General features: G+C 43.1%; 1 protein-coding gene across 1 annotated transcript; it reads right to left on the bottom strand.

The window, feature by feature from the left end:
* Positions 1 to 46: 46 nt before the first annotated feature.
* On the bottom strand, positions 47 to 21,668 carry LOC134011733 (junction-mediating and -regulatory protein-like). Its single transcript, XM_062451149.1, has 10 exons — positions 20,162 to 21,668; positions 11,833 to 12,006; positions 8,140 to 8,290; positions 7,212 to 7,381; positions 6,261 to 6,423; positions 5,583 to 5,752; positions 5,406 to 5,474; positions 5,194 to 5,280; positions 4,604 to 5,069; positions 47 to 3,782 (listed from the first exon to the last, which is right to left on the bottom strand). The coding sequence occupies exons 1-10, from the start codon at positions 21,011 to 21,013 to the stop codon at positions 3,481 to 3,483; spliced, it is 2,604 nt and encodes an 867-aa protein (XP_062307133.1). The 5' UTR covers positions 21,014 to 21,668; the 3' UTR covers positions 47 to 3,480.
* Between the last annotated feature and the right edge of the window lie 1,841 nt (positions 21,669 to 23,509).

Below are 23,509 nucleotides of genomic sequence, written 5' to 3'. Positions count from 1 at the left end.
TGGTGCAGTGTGTCTGACGACCAGACTCGACCATGACACCACAGGCTTAAGTTTATTAAAGTTAATTTAGAGAGTACATAGGTGGAGCTGAATGTGGGGTGAAAATTAAAACTTGAAAGATTACAAATATTTTCAAATATATTCAAATACAGTGGTGATGGATTAAAACAGTGTGGTGTTTTTGTTCACATAAAACCACATCCACTAACTCTGTCTTGTCAACAAAGCTTTGTTTATGTGTCATCAATGAGACTTATGTGGAATGTTCTCCAAAGGGTCATTCTATGGTTCCAGAAGATTCTATGGGGCAGCCATTGTTCCAGAGTGTTAGAACACCCAGCTGGCAGCCAGGACAACACTAGGTTACCAATTAGGCCTACTATTTACTAATGAATACCAACACCAGTGGTAAAGTGGTGTTTACCAACAGTTTACAAAGGGCATGCCAATGGTTTACTAACTGTATAATATCAAGAACAACATGAATGGATTTAAATGACACCACTTCACTCCTGTTCCTCAACTCTCAGAGGTTTATTAAATAGCAAGGAGGACATAAATAAACATCTTTAAATATTCTGGAGCTCCCTGACTAAACCAGTCTGCACCTCTGGGAGACTGAGGGGCAGAATAAATGAACACATCTGGTTTTTCAAGCAACTTAGGATGAGTTGTTTGTAAAATTGTGTGTTTTTTGCACTTCTACAAAATCATTGTTGCTCCTAATAAGCTATACATAATTACTTTCTATCAAGGATTATGCACTTCTTGGTTGACTGAAGGATCATAAAACTATTACAACATCATGTTTGTTGATAATGTAACATGGAAGAAGTTCTTGCTACAAATAAATCGAATATCGTTTTTACAAACAAATGTCAAATGCAAATAAGTGTTAAAAACAACATTTCACTAACATGGAGGTTGTTGATATGTCAGTGAGGTGTTGATAGGTCAGTGTGATAGATGACAGCCTCTCCACCCCCTACCTCTCAGACCTCAACAGTAGAGCCATTTCACACAGCACAAACCATTGCACATGACCCCAGGTGCCACTTCCATCCATTTTCACACTGCTTCCAGCAGGTCGCAGATACAGATCCCTGGCCTGGATACTGGCATGCTATGGCTGGAGTTTTGTTCCTGACGGCATAGCATCATTTAAACAAAACACCCAGTAAACAGCATATGGAAAGATGCTGTGTATATGAGCCAGGTAGTTATGTTGGTGTGTACTGTATCTACGTATTGTATGTATGTGTGTATATTATATCTATGTAATCTGTGTTTATGTGAGGCTCTGTACAGATGGTGGCAACATATTTCCTTGAAAAAGGACAATAAAGAATCTGTTTATCTATAGGTCAGTGTGGTGATGATAGGTCAAGTTGATAGATCAGTGTAGTGGTGTAGATTAGATCAATGTGGTGTTCATTTGGTGTTAAGAGATCATGGTGTAGGTCCATGGCATTGTGCAGTTGGGATTAAGTAGATATTAGTTTAAGGGTTAGGTAGGCTTGTATTTGGGTTCAGGTTAGAATTAGGGTCATGATGAGGTCAGGCCTAGGTTAAGGGTTATGTGTCACAATACTGCCTCTGCAAATTGCCACTCAGGGAAGAATTAGTGTATTGATTGATTGTAGAAATGTTTATAATAGAATAACAGTGCAGAGAGAGTAACATACAGTGGTCAAGGTCAAAACCACAATAACAGACTGGTCTTAGTGAGGTTATGCTTTGTGAGGTCTTCTAAACAACCCTTATCACACAACAGAGGAAGGTCAAGTCTTACAATGTTCCTCAACAAGTTTGGTTTAGGCTAACCCTAACCCTCACCTTCCCTTATGTGATTGTGTGTGTGTATGTCTTGTGAATTCCTAGAATGAAGTGCTGTACCCACACTGAACACTAAGGACTAGTTAAAAGGCGACTGTGGTCTTAGTCCAACAAGACTGTGTGTGTGTCTGTGTGCAAGACAATAATGCAATGATTATTGGACCTCCAACCGTGTGCTTCTATCTGCCGAGAAAGACGGCAGGAAAACATGGCAGAAAAAGAGAGAAGAGAAAAGTGTCATAGAGAGTGAGATAAGCTGAGGGAGGGATGTCGAGAGAGTGAGAAGGGAAGGATAGGGAGAGAGGGGGGGAGCAGAGAAATAATCCAACACCTCTTTTCTCTCCCCAGGCCACTAAATATGAGGGGGTGAAAAACATCCTCCTCTTTCCCTCCATCCTCCTCCATCCCATTGGAGTGGAAGGAGCTCTGAGTTCTGTGGTGATGACATAATCACTACCCACTCGATGTCAGCACTCAATTTACCCATCCCTCGCTCTCTCTCCCTTTCCCTCTCCCCCACCCCTCTCAGAAACACACACAAATGCTGTTACCGGGTTACTGATTCCCCCTCTCAGGCCACTAAATCCTCTGACTAACTGGTTGCCTGATGGTCTGTATGAAAGATTGACGAGCTGGCTGGCCAAACGTCTGACAGACTGATAGAATGACTGGAAAAACAACTGACTGACTGCCTGGCTGACAAACTGACAGGTTGGCTGACTGACTGTCTGGCTGACAGATTAACTGATTGGCTGGCCTGTGACTGGCTGGTTAACAAACTGACAGACTAACTGCCTGGCCAACTGGCTGGCTGGCTGGCTGGCAGGCTGACTGGCTAATAGATTCACTGACTGACTGGCTGGGTGGCTGGCAGGCTGACTGACTGGCTATTAGATTGACTGGCTGACTGGCTACCAGATTGACTGACTGGCTGGCTAACAGATTGACTGACTGGCTGGCTAACAGACTGAATGGCTGTCTGACTGGCTAACAGATTGACTAACTGGCTGGCTGGCTGGCTGCCATGCAACAGTATAATGTTGGCTGGCTCAGGTTCAGGAGATAAGCCCATTACCAGACTGTGTGTCAGCCTGCAGGCATACCTTATGCTGCAATCATACAATACTGATCCCCCTTCACACTGAACCGTGACAGAGGAATCGGGGGGAGAGGGATGCAGGGGATGGAGACAGAGGGACGGGGAAAGAAAGAGATAAAGGAAAAGAAAGGGACGTAGGGAAGGACGGGTTGGATAGAGAGAAAGGGACATGGAACAAGGGAGAGGGCTGGGGAGAGAAAGAGAGAGAGGGATAGAGATAAAGACATACACACACACTAGTCCAGCACAGGGCAATACTTTTGGTGTTGAATGCTACAAGTGTGTGTGCGTAGGTTGTGTGTGTAACCACCGTAATTATTAAAAGCTTGATTGTAACTTGAAATTGCTTGTAATTGCTTTGTGCCATAAGCAGAGAGACTAAAAAAGGTACACATCCCAGATTCACATTGACTGGCTGAGATTAGATATGTGTGTGAATTTACTGTACGTGAATGTGTGCCTATAGGATAGTTTTACAGCATGAGAGGGTCTGTGAGTGTGTGTATGTGTGCATGAGTGTGTGTGTATGAGTTTATGTGCCATCCCTAGCTCTCCCAGTCAGGACACAACAAGCCCTCGTCATCTGAGTCAGAGTCAGGTGAAGCGTCCTTGATGCGCTGCAGAGCCTGGTGAATGCTCCTGGTCAGGGGGTCCAAGGGCATGTCCTCCATCCGGCCCCGGGCCTCCCTGCTGGGCACACACCGCAGCTTCACCCCCCTCCGGATCTGGACCAGGATGTTGTCTGGGTCGTCTTCTGGGCCCGGGGCCGGGCCACGCTGGTCAACCCTGCGCAGCTGGAAGCTGCCCCTCTTCAGAGAGGCCAGCACCTCGTCCATGGGGGAGCTCACTGGCGGGGGAAGGGGGGGGATGCAGTTTTATTTCAAGTGAAACTTTTATATAACGAACATAGTTCATTTCAGTTTAGCTGTTGCCAGGTACGCTGGAAAGCTTTTTGTGTTGGGGGTGATGGGCTGAATCTCCGATTATGTTTGAGTTCGGTCACGTCACCCTTCATGACATGGTGCTTCGCCTTCAAGTAAAATAAAGTGTAATTTTTTTTAACGGTGGTTCAGTGCTTCAGCTTACATTAACTGTGTCGGACGCAGGTTGAGTTTGGCCAAAAACTTTGCGGCCCAAGGCGCACTATCATACGATCTTGTTTTACAATTGTCTCAAATGATTTCCTTCTTAATAAATATTAAAAATCTATCTATATTATCTCCACCAGACAGCCTAGACCTACAGTGGCGTTTGCATCAGCGTTGATAGACATCAAACTCTACTGGGGCACAGGCCCCTAATTCATATCCCTTTTTTTCTTTCTTTCTATTCATTAAAATGAGCAGATCTGCTTGTCTCATCATTTTATCATATATAGACTATCCTATCATATTACTCATTCATATATGTGTTCCTACTGTAACACATATTGTGTTATGTGTCCGTGTACAACAAACACCTGTTATTGTCTTTGTATGTATCTTTGCTATGTACCATCTTAGTTTTCCACTATTCAGTTCCATCCACTATTAAGTTCCGTCCTCAAAAAATATGACTGTCCACAACAAAATCGTATTGTTAACAATATGGACACATGATAACATGCGCTGTGGTGAATACATGGCGTAAGGGGTTGGAATGATGTGGAGGCTGGTGTTAGCTGGGTACCTTTCCTCCTGTGAGCCTCCAGGGGAGAGGTCTTCCTCAGCCTTTTCCTGGCATTCACCAGCTGGCTGCTGTCAAAGAAGCGAGGGAGGAAGGGCCCCAGGGGAGAGAGGGGAGGAGGACCGGTCTCCCCCTTCGCCTCCCCGGGACCCGGAGCCTGGCTGGCGGAGGAGAGGGGTGTCCCCTCCTGGGGGGGAGGCGGAGGAGGAGGGGGGGGCGGGAGAGGAGGAGGAGAGGCCGGGGAGGCGGGGAACTCTGGCGGAGAAGAAGGGGGTGAGTTGTCTGGTATGGGGAGCAGTGATGCTGGGAGGTTTAGGACTGGGCTGGGGTCTGTCTGCACACTGGTGCTCAGACTTCTGGTCTGGCCCTGGTTCTCCCCTCCTCTTCCTCCCTCTCCCCCTTTCTCCTCTCCTCTGGACTGGGACGCACGCAAACGAGTGGACTTCAGGATCACCTGACCGGGGTACCGCTACAAGAAGGATGGAGAGAAAGAGGGGGAGAGAGAGAGAGAGTCAGAGGAAGGAACCGTAGAAAGTCACACACTCACGAGGGCAGTGCTGTTGCTGTGTGTGTGTGTTTGTGTGTTTGTTCACCTGTTTGAAGTTGCGCAGCCTGTCCAGGGTCTTTTGTCTCTCCAGACTCACTCTGCTGTTCCTCCTCTCCTCATCCTCCTCTTCCTCCTGCTCGTGACAACACATGATGAACAGAGAGAAGGAGACGGATTGTACAATACAAGGTGAAAACCCCCAGCCCCCAGCCCCAGCCCCCAGCCCCAGCCCCCAGTCCCAGCCCCAGGTCAGTGTACCTGCTGTATGTCCTGCTGGCTGCGTGGGCATCTCTGCTGCTTGTCACCATGGTTACTCACACAAATCTCCTGCAGGATCACAAAGGACCTCCCAGTTATCCCTCAGTCCTACTGTGTGTGCATGCATGCATGCGCGCGTGTGTGTATGCATGTTTGCGTGCGCGCGTGGGTTCGCACCCTCTTGTGTTTGAGGTAGGTGCGTTTGGCAGTGATACGCCCCCTCCTGGCCTCCAGCTGCCTAGCGCTGAGCTGCAACCTCTTCAGCTCCTCTCTGTCTGTGTGCTCCTCCTCCACCACACCCTCCACACTCTCATAGGTATCATAGTACACCACCTGGTCCTGGCACTCTGCAACACACACACGCAGGTCCGAAAACACACACACACACACATACCACAGTTACATATGAATACACACACACACACATGCAGTCCGGAAAACACACACATACAACAGTTACACATGAATGCACACACACCATAGCAGATGGCAACATGACTGTCCAGGTCTGGCCTCCTACCTGCTGGCCAAGGTGCAGATAAAGCAGCTTTATTGGTTCTCAGAATCAGGGCAATATGAGCGTGTCTAGCAGAGCTGTGAGATTAGCACACACCCCTCCCCACTTCTGTGCCTGTGTGGCTGAATTGCCACAACACTGGAACCCCACAGGCTGGTGGAGTTTTCAAACATCTACCTACATCCTCCTTTAGACATGTACAGAAAGTGGAGACTCCCCCCAAAAAAGAAACCCTAATACAAAGAAAAATCATAAACACGCAAACTGAGTTTATCCGAGTTAACACACACACAAGCACACTCACCCACACAGACAAAGGTACACACACACACACACACCGGTCATCTGTCTGCGTATGCTGTCCAGCTGAGCGGTGAGCAGCATCTCCTCCCCCTGCAGGATGTCAGCCTGGATGTCATACAGCTGCAGCTGAAGGTCGTAGTATTTCCCCTCCATGAGGTCAAGGCGCTCCATCGCTCCATCGCCGCTCAGGCTCTGCATCTGGAACAGCACAGTCAGCCCCTCACTCAAGTCAGGCCTCGGGGGATTTTGTTGTTGTTTCAATCATATACGTGCTGCAGTACCCAATACTTCTCTCTTGGAAGTGGCTTTGGATAAAAGCGTCTGCTAAATGCATACATGTAAATGTTCCTCCATGACCATGGTGCTACGTGAAACAGCACAGAAATACATGGGACTACATGTGGTACTAAATAAGACCTACGAGTTGTACATGAAGTGCACGCGCAGACGAGTGCAACAGGACAAACAAGTGCAAAAAAAAGATCCTGTGAATGTGAACATAATATGCTATGACATAGTATTCATCAGATAAGCTTATCCCATATGGACATAAGAGTTATTGAGGTAGCAGCCGGGTAGGTGTGACATGATGTTGCACAAATTGGCAATTTTCTCAGTGTGTGTATCTGACAATTCCAGACTAGAACAGTGTACTGGTCTAGGCTGCACTGTCTCTTACTGTGCATGTTGTCCTTTTGCAAATGTTTGCACATGTACTTTATGTCGAAATATGTAGGTCTTATTTAGTTCTGTGTAGTCTCATGTAGTTCTGTGTTTTATGTTGTCTCAGCACCATGGTCCTGGAGGAACGTTGTTTGGTTTGACTGTGTACTGTACTAGCTGTATATGATTGAAATGATAATTAAAGCCACTTGTACTTGTGTATGGCCCCTCCTCTCCTCTCTGAGTGTGTGTGTGTGTGTGTGTGTGTGAGTGTGGGTGTGTGTGTGTCTACCTCCTCTCTGAGTGTGTGTGCGTGTGTCTACCTCCTTTTTGAGTGTGTGCTTCTGTTGCTCCAGACAGATCTCTCTGGCTCTCTGCAGCTGCAGTGTCTCCTTGGCGACGGAGTATTGCAGTCTCTCCATGCGCTCCACAGCAGCCGTCCATGCTGCCTTCCCCAGCTTACGCTGGTCCACCCTCATACGCTCATACACCGCTGCACATACACACACACACACAACATATACACAAATGCACATACACAACATGCACACGCACCACTCACACGCACATACAACACACACGTGCACACGTACACAACACAGTCAGGCGATGTAGTAGCATCCCATGGCTTCCAAACACAACATGAGTCATGTGTAGGAGAAGACAGAGTCAGAACACCCTCTGACAACATCACTGTCCCCTCCCTGGGAGTGTGCGTGCGTGTGTGTGGTGTGTTTGCGTGTGTGTGTGTGTGTGTGTGTGTGTGTGGAGTGTTGGCATCTGTATGCGTGTGTGCATGCATGTATGGTTGTGAGTAGGGATTGAAAGATGGAGTACACGTCTGTCTGCTGTGAGGCAGAACCACACGGACACCTGCTGGTCAGACTGGGATGTTGCAGTCTACAGATCCCCCCCCCCCCCACACACACACACACTCACTATCCACTGTTAAAATGGAGCCGGCTGCAAATCAATGTAACCTTACTTATTCAGCAGACAAACAGGTAGCCAACTAAGCAGATGATGTTTGAGGTGTGTGTTAGGGTAGGCTATAGTACCTTCCCTGCTCACAGCTGATCAATAAGAAATTCAGCTCATCGATCATTACTTAGACAGTGTGACTGTCTGCGCATGTTTCTGTGTGTGTGTATGTGAGTGTATCTGAACTTCTGTCTGCTTTAAGATGATGCCCTCCTCAACTCCTTCCACCAGGATAAAGGTGTAACAATCCCTCCTGTGGACACAACATACCTTTCTGAGCACGGGCAGTGATCTCAAAGTATCTGACAGTGAACTGCTGGATGTTTAGCACCGCCTCCTGTGCCTTCATCTGCCAATCACAGTCCTCCTTCTTCAGACTTTCAATACGCCTAGGGCCTAAGTAGTCATTCTCCATGGAGATCTGGACACACACACAAACACACAGTGCAACAGGATCAAGAATGCACACCTTTAGGGTTCCTATGACTAGGAGACACACTGGCAAAAATGAGTTAATGACACAAAAAAGCCCTCATCAACCTAACGTAGAAACAAGCGCAGCTCTGATAAACGTGTCGCTGAATACAATTGTCATTTAAATATAATCCATTATCTGTATATTCTCTGATTAGAGGCCTCTATGAACCGCCTGCTGGAGGTGCGCCGCCGTGGACGCGGCTTCCAGTACCTTGTAGACTGGGAGGGTTATGGTCCAGAGGAGCATGCGCGCAGATGGCACTGGGGACGGGGGGGATTCCCAGATTCCCAGTGACCCCGATCCGTCCCCACCACTCTCCCTACATAAGGCGACAAGCATCAGTTCATAACTGCACAGCTGATTAGGCGATGTTAGCGATGTTAGCTTGTATTAGCGTGTGTAACGCAATACACTTTGCTTAAATAAGCAAAGTGTATTATGCTTATTTAAAGTATTTTTGGAGCCGGCGTTTGTGCTTTTGGGCTTGGCGTCTTCCTGTTTGTCATGAAGATGACGTTAGTAGCCCCGTTCGTTTGGCTGGTTAAAATTGAAATGTTTGGCTCGCTCCCTTTCATTAACCTATTGGTTGCGATCAACCACGACACAAAAAAGGCTCAATGGCATTGCTGTGTGCCATATTCACCAAGACAGACTTGACAAACTGGACAGACAAGACAGACAGCCCAGCAATATCTTCAGGGAAATGAAAGGAGGAGAGATGTTTTTGGGACCTATTGAGTCTGCCTCTAGAGGTTAAATTTGTTTGGCTGCAGAGGGAATTCTTTTTTTTCGTTTTTTTTTAATACATTTTGTTTATTATTGGAAAAACAATTACAAAGAAAAGTCATACTTGCAGAGGGAATTCCGAATGTTTAATTTAAAGTGTACATTTCATTTCACATTTCATGCTATGAATGCTATACTTATTTTATTTATGTAAATCTATTGTGTTTATACTTTATACCGTTTCCATACACATTGTTAAATTTGTAATAATTTACATCCTGCTGAGATCAGCAAAATGTTTAAATAAAACATTTGCAGAGGGCATGAAGTTTTGGTGCGTGATTGACATACTAATGTTTATTGCAGCTTCATATACTGAAGCTGCAATAAACATTGCCAGTCTGACTGATACTGTATATATGTATATACATATATATAACATTACACAAAATAACTAGTTGAGTTGGAATCATTTGCTGACAGCTTGGTCCCCCCCAGTTCAAAAATCCCATCTGCACCCCTGCAGAGGAGCGGTGCTGGGTGCCCCGTTCCCGTATATTCGACCCCTCTCTCATCCGTCCGGGGAGTCTGTCCGGAGCGCCTCCTGGAGGCGCTCCGGACAGACTCTCCGTCTCCCCTCTCTCAGAGAGAGGGGAGACAGTACGCCTGGAGGCGACCGTACTGTCATGTCCCTGGGTTGGACCTGCCCTTTTCGTTCTCTACCTGTCTCCTGCATTCCTGTCCACACGCTCCGTGTGGACAGGAACTACGCACATCTGCGGATCATTACTCATCACCATCTGAATACTAACCCCGGTTCCACATCCACTCTTCGCCAGTTCAACGTCGTTATCGTCCACACCCGGTTCAAGTTTTCTTAGTCAGTCTTGCATCTTATACTGTTATTAACTCAGTTTCTTTGTCTGTTTCTAGACCCGGTTCATAACCCTGCCGCTCCAGACTTGTCACTCCAGCATTCCCCTTCGGATTCTCCGCTACTGCAGCCCTGCCTTTTCTCCGACTTAGTTTAAATAAATCTTTAATTTAATTCCTGGGTCTGAGTCTTGCATTTGGGTCTACATGCCAGCCAGCCACCGTGACATTTTCTCTGTGTGGCGGTGGAAGGTCTGTGACTGAAACCCATATACCAGGGTAAATCTCCTACAGGCAATATAATTGGCCTGTGGTGACATAGGTGTGGAGTGTTTTCAAGGCTGGATCCAACACACCAGAGGGTTTTTACCCCGTTTTTCTTTGTTCTTTGTTGACAGTAGTAAGTTGTGATGGTTACTGTAATATTTTCAAATCAAATGTACAGTATTTGTATAGCCCTTTTTACAAGCAATGTCACAGAGGGCTTCACATATGCCCATAGAACTGCCCCTCAGCCAACCTCAACCCTCAAGGAAGACAAGGAAAAACTCCCAGAAAAACTCACTGAGGAGAAAAAATTTAAGGAGTTTTGGGAGGAGCAATTCAGTGAGGGATCCCCCCCTCCAGAGACGGTTGGCGAAAGAGAGGTGCAGAACACAGGCTAAACATAGTCATACATCAGGAAAGTATCAATAGGTGTTGAAACACCAAAATCCAGTGTTTCAAAATCCTAAATCCAAATTGCTACATAAATGTATTTACTGTGTATACATAAACAAATTTGTCTTTACATGTAACTATATGCCCTGGATTCTGTGTTCTCCATTTTTTTGTGTTGTGTCTAATGATTGCTCCATAGTGTTTATATATTGATTTGCTGTGTTTATGATCTGACAGCATTGTTTGATTTTGAGCACAGGTTACATGGATTAGGGGTGAATGTTTGATTTTGGCAGAAGAGTCAGAGGTTTGGGATATTTAGTTTGAAGATTTGGTTTTGTGTTTACAATTTTAAGAAAAGGGGTGACTGTTTCAAGAAACGTGTTTTAACAATTGTGAAAAACTGTAACACACAGTTAGTGAAACCTGACATTCAAGGAGCAAAACAGCAGCCCAGATATGCACAACTATAAGCACATTCTCAGCCTCACACTATTTGCAAAATACTACACCCAGTGTTTTGCAAATCACTAAACACACTTTTCTACATTAGACACAGAAATGTAAGATTACCGTATTTTTTGGAAATAAAACCGCGGTTTATAACCCAGGGCTCTCAAGTGTCACGCACTCCCGCCACACATTGTATTTCTCACGCAGATAAACTATTTATTGGGTGTGCTCAAGCCTTTGGCTGCAGCTGGGTTACTCCTACGAACAAGGTTTCATAAGGTTTGATGAATGTAGTTTGAAGATTTGGTTTTGTGTTTAAAGTTTTGAGAAAATGGGTGGATTCACAAAATGTGTCTTAGCAGTTGTGAAAAACGGTATTAATGTATGAGTGACTGAAATGCTATGGTGTAATGGTAACACTGGACTGGGACTAGTTATCCAAGTTCAAATCTTTGTTAGACGTTACATTTTAGTCTAGGTCTAAATCAATATACTTTAGTTTGGAGAAAATGTTAGCACACAATACCAGCTGAAGATTTGGAGTGTAATTTCTCTTTTACAATGGTCTCTGGGTTTACGAGTACAGTGTGGAATGGGTGTGACAGAATGATGCGGATGATTATGAGGAGAGGAAACAAGGAGACAGGACCTTGTCGACAAATAGATGCACCTTGCGCACGCGCACATACACATTAAGTCCATTGAGACACCTTACAATTTCAAACAATCAGAAGCGTCAAATCGTGTTAGTTCAGTGTGTCTGTGTGTGTTACCTTGATCTGTTGCCTGCGCAGCATGGCCAGCTCCCTCATGTCTCTGAAGGGCTGCAGCAGGTACTGGTACAGCTGTGTTGCAGCCTCCAGCAGAGCGTCATAAGCCTGGTCCTCCTCCTTGTACACCTGCAGTAGCTCCACCATGCTCTCCAAACCCCGGTGCTGCTCCAGCAGCTGCACACATTTCAATTTACGTTTAGTCATTCAGCAGACGCTTTTATCCAAAGCGACTTACAAGAGAGAGTTTTACAAAAAGGGCACAGGTCAAGGATCATTGAGATAGCCCCAAAAACATTGCGGGTATCCAAAACATGAAGCATATATTGTGAAAAGCAAAGAAGTGCCAATGGGTAGAACCAGAAGAGCACACACACACATACACACAGACGTCATTGTGTCGCTCATCCTTAATGCTTTCTCCCTCATGTACCTACTCTGGGGATCAAACTAGGGTCTTCTGACTCACACACACACACAATGACCACCTTCCATAACCACCACTTGAACCAGATACACCACCAGAAAGCTAGCAATTCCATGGTGGGTAGTATTTTTTACTGAAGAGTGAGTTTAACCTGTCAGTATCGACCAATCAAACAATCAAACTTTATTAATACGTAAACATACATAGATCATACAACAAATGCAACTCCAAGTGCTAAACATGAAAAGTGGAAATAGAAAGCATCTATTATTGCGCTGTGTTACAGTTTTGCCGATTGCTTACACACTAAAAGGGAATGCTTAGACAAAAGCATCAAAACCTTATATTTTGTGACCATGTTTTAAACAAAGGCACCAAAAGTACAAACACATATTCTGCTTTGCACTTGCAATTATGCAAGACACTGTTTGCGAAACACTACACACTGTTTAATACATGACACACTTCGTTCAAGAATTAAACCTCTTGCAATACTTGAGAAAACACTTCTATTCAAAATGCAAAACATACCCGAAACTGGCAACACTCATACACACCATTCCTTGACTTGAACCGAAACACTAACTATACACTTCTCATCCTTGGTCTTCTGCTGTACAGTCATGGCCAAAAGTATTGGCAGTGACATACGTGTTTCTCAAAATTTGCTGCATCAGTTGTTGTGGTGTTGATTCACATTGTTTCTAGATTATTGTGCAGAGTGATCAGATGCATTTAAAATAAAAGCTTTATTGGCCCAAAGAATTTACTTAATCACAAAAAACCACGTCGCTATTTTTATACAAAATGACCAGCTCACATCATTTGACTAATCATATCATCACATTGGAAAGTGTGAATGAGTACTAGTCAGGTGAAATCATATCATTCTGATTGGATTATAAGAGCAGACTGATTGCTATAATAGGAGGGAATCTTTGCATATATTGAATGTTTTTGCCAATAAACGCCTTTAAAATGCACGAAATGCTTATCAATGTTTTCCAGTATACCATAGACATGTTAAAAAATACTCTAAAATCACAAATTTCTGTTACTGCCAATACCTTTGGCCATGACTGTGCTTTCTTTATGCACTATTTGTACGTTGCTTTGGGAAAAGGGAAGAATAAAATGCAATGTAAAATGTATCGCTTCCTCCCTCATTTGCCAACTCTGGTGTTCAAACTCGGGTTCTCTGACTTAATTACACAACCTTTCATAAACCCCACTTTGGCTTGCTACATCACTGAAAAGCTAGCAATTTGATGGTGCAGGTGGGCGGTTATTACACTGAGGATTGAGTTTCACCAATTGAACTTGGTTACATGCACACATACAGACACACACAAACATATGACACAAAATCACATGCAAATATGTACTTGTGCTGTGGTTAGACCGTATTTACATGCCACCATAAGGTGCTGTTATAGCCATATCTCGAAGATATGAGTCCTAACTGCTAAACAAAGTGTCAGGGAAGACCACTAAGGCAGCACTTCCTGTCCAGGAGAGACAGCACAGCAGTACTGAATCATGTCAGAGAATCTGCTCTTGGAAATGTCAGTGCTCCTTTGAGCTCCCTCAGCCAACAACAGAGGAAGACTGACAGCGACACACATGCCGAGATCTGTTTCTCTCCCATGCAGGCACACACACTTCTCCGGAACTACGGAGTGTTTGGTTTAAAGCCATACACATACTGTGAAGCTATAAATACCTCATTGCACAAAGTGTATTAGCTTTACAATTTGTTTTTACAGGTTTTATGTTGTAATTATTGGCTCTCTGAAATCCAAATCCAGTAATCAGCTTGGTAGGACCTGCATTTTGAATCTCAAATTAGCCTCTCTTGGCAATTCATTAGTAAAATAGATTTATTGTAAGGAGAACATTTTTTTTTTGTGTTTGTGAGAGAGGGTGAGGCATGTTAAAGGGGTCATTGATTGTGAAACCTATTTTACCTTGTCATAGTTGAATAACGACAGTTCGGTGGGTAAAATGGACATACAGTGAACCTCAAAGTTCATTGACACCTCTTTCCTATCTAAATCTCACAACTTGAAACTGCAGCTGTAAAACGATCAGTTTCGAAAAAGCGGAATTTGTGACGTCACAAATTCCGCATCACCTTTGTCACGCCCCAACATTTACATACAGACCAGCCCTCTGGTGTTCTGGCCCAGGATCTCAGACACTAATTCAGCTGCTCTGGGTACTTCCACGCGAACAACAAAGGAGAAAGTTTGAAAGTTTTTAAAGTATATTGAAAATGGACCATCGTAAATGCAGTGTTCCAGGCTGTACTGGGAATGCTGACACTTTTCATAATCTTCCCAAGGAACCAGACACTCGACGGGCATGGCTGATGTTTTTCGATGAGACAATCCCTGTGAAGTTCGACACTAATTTATTCATTTGTCGAACCATTTCACCAAAGAGAGTTTTGAATAAAAACCTTGGACAATTAAAAGAAGGATTTGTTAAGCCGCTGTTGCTGAAAAGAGGTGCTGTTCCAACCGTATGCTCATCACAAACGCAAGCTGTAAGTATGATTTTGTCGCTAACAGTTAGCCTATTAGCAATGCTAACATCTCCTGTATCTAGCATAGGTAGAATGCTAAATACGTTTCAAAACACATCAACGTACCTTACTTAGCAAATGACTCTAGCTAGACTAGCTGTAGTCGGCATTAGAAGGGAAGCTTCCAAAAAAATTGCCAGAAAACTAATAGCAGTCTAGCCTATTGCTAACACCTGTCTAGATTATCTATTTGAAAGAACTGGAGAAAGGCAGGTGCTAGATACAGGATACGTTAGCATTGCTAATAACTGTTACCGACAAAATCATACTACAGCTTGCGGTTGTGATGAACATAAGGTCTAGGTCTATAATTTAGGGTCGAACTGCACAGGGATCTTCTACGCTACGGTATAAACAAACATCAGCCATGCCTGTCAAGAATGTGTGATGATTTAGCCTAGTTTATTGGGGCTAACGCATTATTTCATGTTCCTGACTGTGTTTCACGATGCATGTTTGTCCAGATCTTTGTCAGGTTATTTTTCATTTTATTTTTCAGCAATATATCTAGCTAACTGAAGCTGAGTTGAATCACAATATAGTTTGGTTGCTAAACTGTAACGTTACCCACCTAAGTCTATCCTGTTTGCTTCGACAACAGAAGTGGAAAAAACTAGCGTTATCATTTCAAGTGATATCTCGTCAATATGTTGAAAACATAGACACAATAGATTTATTTGCACGTTTTTGTTTAAAGTCTCCACCTTCGATGTTTCAGTGTGGTGTTGTCCATGTTGCGTTTTTGCTCCGCAGCTTCTCTCGTTGAAAACCAACCAATCAGCGCGCAGCTCATCTACATATTCATGAGCATACCATAAAAGGAGAAAACGTTGCGTTTTTTCCCAGGACAATTTCACAGGAAGTAGGCATAGAACAGCACCCGGCCATTTTCAGCCCAACCAATGTTACATACCCTATTCGGAGACCTTAAGGAACAGTGTGAAATACCCCCAAACCCAGTCAATGACCCCTTTAATCAATTACGTCTGAAAACCCTGCTGCTCCTGTTGCCCCTTGTGTCAGCATGTAACAGGAGCAGAAAAACTGTCCTGTGTGTGTGTGTGTGTGTGTGTGTGTGTGTGTGTGTGTGTGTGTGTGTGTGTGTGTGTGAGTATGTGTTTGTGTCTGGTGAAGCACTAGTAGTATGTCTGGTCTGTTTGGTCTTTCATGTTACTAATTCACTCTCTAGTCCTAATCAATTGCGTTTCCCTGCCTCAGTATATTTCTCTCCACCTCTTTCTTGACCTTTGAACTGGGTGACCTCTCACCCTATCTGTGATGGGGGGGTCAGATGGCTGAGCGGTTAGGGAATCAGGCTATTAATCAGAAGGTTGGTCCTTGGCAGTGTTGGGGGTAACGCGTTATGTAATATAACGCGTATATTATTACTTAAGTGAGTAACAAAGTAATATAACGCGTTCGTTTTTGACATTGAGTAATAATATTACAGTAACTTATTTAAGTAACTTGTCCAAGTTACTGCATGAATTCAACAAAGGAGCCTGATACAGATTGTTGCCTAAACCTACTGTTTGCCTTTGATTCACGCTGCAGGCAGATAACAATAGCAATCATGGCCGCAGAACATGTTATGTTTTCGGGGTGGAAATATTCACACTATTTCGCTTTCATTGAAGATATAGGAAAACACATTAAAGCGAACTGCAAACTGCGCCCCAACAAAATACTACCTACTGCCAAAAGCAGCACTTTAAACTTTAAACGAAGCTGGAAGCTAGCGAAAAATCCACTAAACTTTAAGAGCGATGGCGACCCGTTTCCACAAGTGGATGCTAACATAGTATAACTTATTCACACAAATATATTATAATTTTTAAAATTTAAGCATTCTTGATGTTTAAGATTGTTTGAAATAAACGTTCTTCTTTAAAGAAACACTATTTTGCGTCTGTAGGCTAGCCTACTGTGTCTAAAATGCTCTTGCAATTGTTTTACAAAGTCAAAATCGCTATTATTAAAAGTAGGCTAATAGTAAAAGTAATATAATAATTAATAATATTACTTTGTACAGAAAGTAATAATGTAACTTAATCACACTACTCTTACTGAACAATAATAAGTAATAACTAATATAGGCTATTACTTTTTTGAGTAACTTCCCCCAACACTGGTCCTTGGGCAAGGCACTTCACCCTACTTGCCTAGGGGGGAATGTCCCTGTACTTACTGTAAGTCGCTCTGGATAAGAGCGTCTGCTAAATTGAAATTTATTTATTGTTTGGAGGATAACCCCTTGAGATGCAGCATCTCGTTTTCGAGGGGGTCCTCAAGACACAAGACAAAGACAAATACACCCCCAGACCTCACCCACCCCACCGACTCCCTATTGAATACATATCGTATTATTGAGAGGCATATATACACATATACATACATACATATATACATATATATGCACACATATACACAAACCTTCACCCATACACACGTACAGTATTTATTCATAAATAAAAAAAGAAAGAAAAAATAAAAAAAGAGTCCAGTCAAACATGAGCAAAACTCATGATGTTTGGTACAGTAAAGAAGGGGTATTCGGTGTGTCTCAGTCTGTAGATAGGTCTATATGGAATTAAATATTCCTTCAGGTAAGGAGGATAGTCAGAGTAGATACATTTGAATATAATCTGGTACCAGTGAAACTGTCTTCTGGCTTTTGGTGATAATAAATTCAGTGTGTTATACATAATACAATGGTGAGTAGTGAACGGACATCTCAACACAAATCTGCACATACTATTGAAAACAACATTTAGTGCTTTTAGATTGGATTCTGATGTGTTTTGATAGACAACATCTACATAGTCTAATATAGGAAATATTAGCTGTGTCATAATTCTTAACCTAATCAGTTGAGTGAAACAGTTAATAGAACGATACAATATTCGTAAATTACAATTTATTTTATTGACTACTGAATGAATATGACACCTAAAGGAGAGTTGTGAGTCAAGTACAAGGCCCAAATATTTGAGTTCATCAACTTTAACTAGCGGAGTATCATCTAAGAATTTAAGTAAGAGATTGTTGTCTTGATTCAGTGTAGCTGATCTGGTGGGAAACAGCATACTATATGATTTTTTCTTATTGAGTAGTAGGTGGTTGGAATGGAACCAAAGTTGACGCGTTAGATGCATAGATCACCGTGTCATCTGCATATAGATGAATAAGACAGTCTGAGCATATTTGAGGAAGATCATTGATAAATATAGAAAATAAAAGAGGCCCTAAGGAAGAGCCTTGAGGGACACCTTTTTCCATTATTAAGGATTCTGATAGATAACCCTGAAAAGAGACACGCTGACGTCTAGAATGGAGATAAGAGTTAAACCAAAGAAGAGATTGTTTAGAGAGGCCTATGGCATGTAGTTTGTCAAGAAGCATATAATGATCAACCATATCGAAGGCCTTAGTGAGATCTATAAATATTGCACCAGTCGACATGTTATTGCCTAAGGAGGATGAAACATCATTGGTAAATTTTAGAAGAGCAGTAGTTGTAGAAAACTTAGGTCTGAAACCAGATTGATTAGGTGACAGAATGGAGAAATCATTAATATATTTAAATAGTTGATTAAATATTAGTTTTTCAAACACTTTTGCTATACTACTTATGATGGAAATGGGTCTGTAGTTGTTAAGGTCAAGTGCATCGCCACCCTTGTGTATTGGTGTTACTCTGGCAGACTTCCACATTGATGGAACCACACAGGTGGATAACGATAAGTTAAATAAATCCGATAAAGGAAATGCCAGTACATGAGAGGCGAGCTTGATAAACTTGATCTCCAGACCATCAGGATCAGTACCATTACCTGCCTTTAGATCAGAGATTTCCAGTTGGACGTCAATAGGATTCATTGTAGCGAATGAGAAGGAGCTGCTTAACTCATCTATCGGATTAAAGTAAGAGAGGTTGAACGATTGTGAACTACAAATAGTGGAGAAGTGTTGGTTAAAAGCATTGGCAACCGCAGAAGGATCACTAATAATGTCATTGTGAACTTTGACTTGACGAGATGACTAAATGTAAATGACTAAATGTAAATGTACATTTACATTTAGTCATTTAGCAGACGCTCTTATCCAGAGCGACTTACAGCGACTAAATGATGGGGTGATTAACATTGCTTATTGTAGGAATCTGGCTTCCTCATTCATCAGAAAGAAAACAGAAAACAGAAAAGTGTTTTTTACCACAGTGGAAATCACGATATTTAGCATTTCTGTGATTTGTTTGCTTAGAATACGTTTTCTCTGTATTTTTAGGTCAAGTCTCCCGGCACGGCTCAGTCTGACGGCATGGAAAATGTCATGTTCTCAGTGTCAAAACAAGACAGTCCCTAAACAAGACAGCCAAAATTACGCAACATGCAACGTGCTGTGTCTCTCAGATGGCTGAGCGGTTAGGAAATCGGGCTATGAATCAGACGGTTGCCAGTTCGATTCCCGGCCATGCCATTAAAACGCAACTAAAATGTCTCTCCCACCCTCAAAGAAAAACACTCTATAGCCTACTCCATGACACACTGGGAGGCGTGAACGTTAAGCAAGCTCGATGCAATGTGGCTAGTGCTAGATGTGTTGTAGGCTATGCTGCTAAGACACCCCAGAAGATGGGTCAGGTATAGCATGATAATAAATTAAAAAAATGTATCAGATGTTTTCTTTTCTGCTGTAGCCAGGGGCGGATCTAGAGATTTTCATTCGGGGTGGCAATGGGGTGGCAGAAGGAAGTTGTTGGGTGGCCTCCTGGAGGCAAATCAAAATCCAAAGTAGGGGGGTACAGTACTCCCTATGGTAAATGATTAGGCTATAACATTGTAGTGTAAATTAAACAGTAACATTAATATTATTTATTGAAATGTTCTGTAATGTACAAATAATATTTTCCATGGGAAGATTGAGGTTCATGTTGTTTAATTATAACTTGTTTCACTACATGTTCTTATGGTTCTTCCCTTTGGGCTTTTTTTCACAATGTATGCTTCATGTTTTGGCTACCCGCAATGTTTGGAGCTATCTCGTTGTTATGATCAGTGACCTATGCACTTTTGTAAAGCTCTCTCTTGGAAGTCGCTTTGGATAAAAGTGTCTGCTAAATGCATAAAAAAAAACAACAACAAAAAAAGATTGGGGTGGCAGTATTTTTTATTGGGGTGGCAGCTGCCACCCCTTGCCACCCCTTAGATCCGCCACTGGCCGTAGCCCTATCCAAAACATGCCGAACCGTGACACCACTGTCGAACTCAACTGTGAATTTTGTGAACCGTTACACCCTTATTAGGCAACGTCCTCACCTTGTGCAGGTGAGTTTTTGCGCGCTGTAGCGCCTCTTCGTATCCACTCTGCCGCAACTCACTCAGACTCTCGTAGTACTTTTCCGGGTCGTCGCTTTCCGTGAACAGAACCTGTGACAATATCTTCCAGCCGCACGTATCCAGTGCGTGGCCCAGATACACCTGTAACCGGTAACACAAGTCGTCCATCTCGGTCTGGGTGACCTCCGCCGGTCCAAATAACACAGTCCACATCCCGGCCAGTTCCTCCGGGAAAGGCGGAAGGCACGGCTCTAGGTCTGAGTTCACGGAACAAAGCTGTAAGTGGATAATTCGGAGGTCCTGGAAGGAGAAAAGTCCGGCCCAGCTGCAGTCCTCTCTGAACAGGCAGTCAAACTCATCCAGGCCCAAGGTATCGTTGTCTTGCGTTGAAGGGAGAGCGTCTATGTCAGGTTTCAACACCTCGAAATCAGGGCTCCTTGCCGGGAATGCTGCGGTTTTACTGACCACGGGAGTTTTAGAGGGGCTTGATGTTTTCGCTGCCTTGGATGGCGACTTTGTTTTGGGAGTTGGCCCTTTACCAGCAGCGCAACTGACTTTGGCTTGGCTTTTGGGCGTTTTGTCCTTGACAGGACTTTTAAGAAATGTTGTATCCTCCTTAGCTCCGGCTGTCGCCGTATCAGTTAACGGATCCTTGCCTAATATAATGCTTTTTCTCTGAACCGTTCTATTGTGACAAGTGATAGCAAATCTTCCCTCGACTTCATTCCATGCTACAATGAAGACGAATTTGTGCTTTTCTTTTTCATCAAATGCATTGGGCCGTACGGCCACCCAGTCCGACTCCAAATTATCCTCCATTGCAAAGGACATTATTGTAACCAATAGCGTCCCGCGGCGACGAGACAAAATACCGAGACAAAATAAGCTTCAATGCGTGGAAACACCCACTTACAGAAAGCCTGGACAATGTTTATAGTTGGGGAATTGAACTAAATTGTTAAAAACGAGAGTCATGCTACAAAGTTACTCCCTAAACTTGAGATGGAGTGCTATCACACTAAAGCAATAATTGGACACAGACATATTTTTGCAGCATAACCACCCTACATCCTCCTTTATGGATTCGGTGATTTTGCCCAGCAACTCTCTCTCTCTTTTCTCTCTGTTTCCTACCTGCTCTTTGTCGCCTAACTGTCCTTAACCAGCCACCAACCTTTCTTTTCACACAATTGTTCAGACAGTGCGAAACAATCAAATCGCCGCAGACATCGTCTGTTTACATTTGCAAAACGGCGACCTGCCCTAACTGTTTCCCGTTATTCCTTATTCCCTCGGTCGCAGCCCTCATTCTATAAAGCAGCATCCGGTAGAATTTCGAATCCAAACGAAAACATTGTGAAGCAGCATCGCTACACGGCAGCACTGATTCATGCGTTTTATAATGCAGATGCGCTCCTCTACATCATCCGAACCATGTTTTTTATGTTTGTGTGCCGTACCCTACAGATACGGAAGAACACAGAGCATCTCTGAGCTTGAAAGGAACACGTAAGGACGTGCTGACGTTGCAAGATGGAGCAAGCTGGAGCAGTAGCCTTGGTAGCCCGAGTGTATATCCTGCAGCATCACATTAATGTAGCACTGGTCTATTGTCCACAGCTTCAAAGTTCTTTCTTTGTTGAATTTATGGTATCTGATTGTAAAGTATTGAAGTCTTTAATGTTCAAAAATCACATGCCCAGCATTGCCAATACTAGTTCAGAGCTATTCAGAGATGAAAACTCCTTACTGGGCACAATCTTTTATGTAGGTTAATATAAAATATTGCCTGGTCATAAAGCTCTTATCTTATCTCTTATCGCTAAGCCATAAACTGTTGATTGATAATTGTTGCATTTGCTGTCCTAACTGAGGCTTCATGAGACTGACACAGATGCATGCTTACAAGGAAAGAAAATCTTAAATTAAAAAAATCAAAATATCATCAATTAACGATTTTTCTAGATTAAACCCATCAAAGTCAACTTGCATTGATTTACTAGTGAACTCTTCTGGACTTATTTTGTATGAAGCTCAGACTGAGCAGTAGTAACCCATTTCCAAACTGCAGCCTCCTTGAAAGATACATCACCACCAGCCTAGCCTAACGAGAGGAGGATGCTCTTTTTCATGCCTACCTCAACGTCTGTCTGCAAGACTCCAAAAGGAATCCCTAACTCTCTACAAGTTAACTTGGGTCCTCTCTCCCTCGACCGCAATGACCATCAGATCAGCCATTCTTTCTTGCTATGTTGTGGTCTGTAGTTTGTTTTTGAGGAATTCAAGTGAGCAGAAGCATCTTTCTTTGCTGCGTGACGTGACTGGGAGCTTGCTGATTTTAGGATATGCTTCAAGAAGATTATTCTCAACCACAAACTGGTTATTAGCCATCATCTTCAATATGATCAGATGATGTGACCCCGACCCCCTGCTCTGCCTCCAGCACCCCCGCTCCGACCCCGACCCCTGCCCTCTAGCCCTGCTCTGTATACAGACTATCAGGTCTGGTTTGGACGCTGAACTGCTCTGCAGTCAAGACTGGACACTATACTAGAAACTTGAGGATTTGCGGCACCATACATACACCCAAAAACACACTTGTTGGAACCTTGAACCTTCGACTCACATCACTAACTACCACACATACACCTCTTATTTCTGTCCTGCTTGGATTTTGTTTATGCATAGGTTGTTCCTGTTTTCTTTGCTTTACTGTAAGTCCTTTTAGCTTTTTAGTTGTGAAGTGTCTAGATATTCATTGGAGACCAAAAACATGTTGTGTCCATTAGGTTGTCACAATGCAAGTGTGCCAATGTCTTTCTAATATTTTCTGAAATGTTGAAATGGTTTATCTCACTGTACACTGAATGTCATTACTTTTTAACAATATTGTTTGAAGTGCATTAGGACAGTAAATGTACAAAATTCACTGGAAAATTGAACAAAGTTTCGAAAACTTTACATTTAATCTTTAGTTTGTGAAAAATATTTTGTGTTCTTCAGAACAACAGCATCTGGGCTATACTATTTATGATCTAATTTACTATTTTTATGGTTACGGCCATGTATGTGACTGTGTGTTCGTCCCGTTGTGTGCTCTGTGTTTATTTTCCCTTCTGTTCTCCCCTCATTCCTCATTCAGATGTCCTGCTGCCATTGGTTCATTCTTCCCCTCCGCCAAGCGTAATTTCATCCGGACAATCATAGATAGGTCAGACATTTATAGGTCTGAGACCTATAAATCCCAATGTCTTCGTGTTCAGAAAACCATTCTATTTTTTTTTATTGAATGTCTTTGTTGACTTGTACTTGCAAAATTCTCAATTT

The sequence above is a fragment of the Osmerus eperlanus genome, chromosome 25 (genome assembly GCF_963692335.1).
Source record: "Osmerus eperlanus chromosome 25, fOsmEpe2.1, whole genome shotgun sequence".
NCBI classification, from domain to species: Eukaryota; Metazoa; Chordata; class Actinopteri; order Osmeriformes; family Osmeridae; genus Osmerus; species Osmerus eperlanus.
The sequence above is the reverse complement of the archived record's forward strand: the minus strand, read 5'-3'. Positions and strand labels throughout refer to the sequence as shown.

What these genes read in the sequence shown, in the direction of transcription:
- LOC134011733 (XM_062451149.1), bottom strand. Translation starts at nt 21,013, where the DNA reads ATGTCCTTTGCAATGGAGGATAATTTGGAGTCGGACTGGGTGGCCGTA. An exon ending in CACTGCCCGTGCTCAGAAAG is followed by an intron (nt 7,382 to 8,139) that starts GTATGTTGTGTC and finishes GTGTATGTGCAG; the next exon opens with CGGTGTATGAGCGTATGAGG. An exon ending in CCTACCTCAAACACAAGAGG is followed by an intron (nt 5,475 to 5,582) that starts GTGCGAACCCAC and finishes GTGATCCTGCAG; the next exon opens with GAGATTTGTGTGAGTAACCA.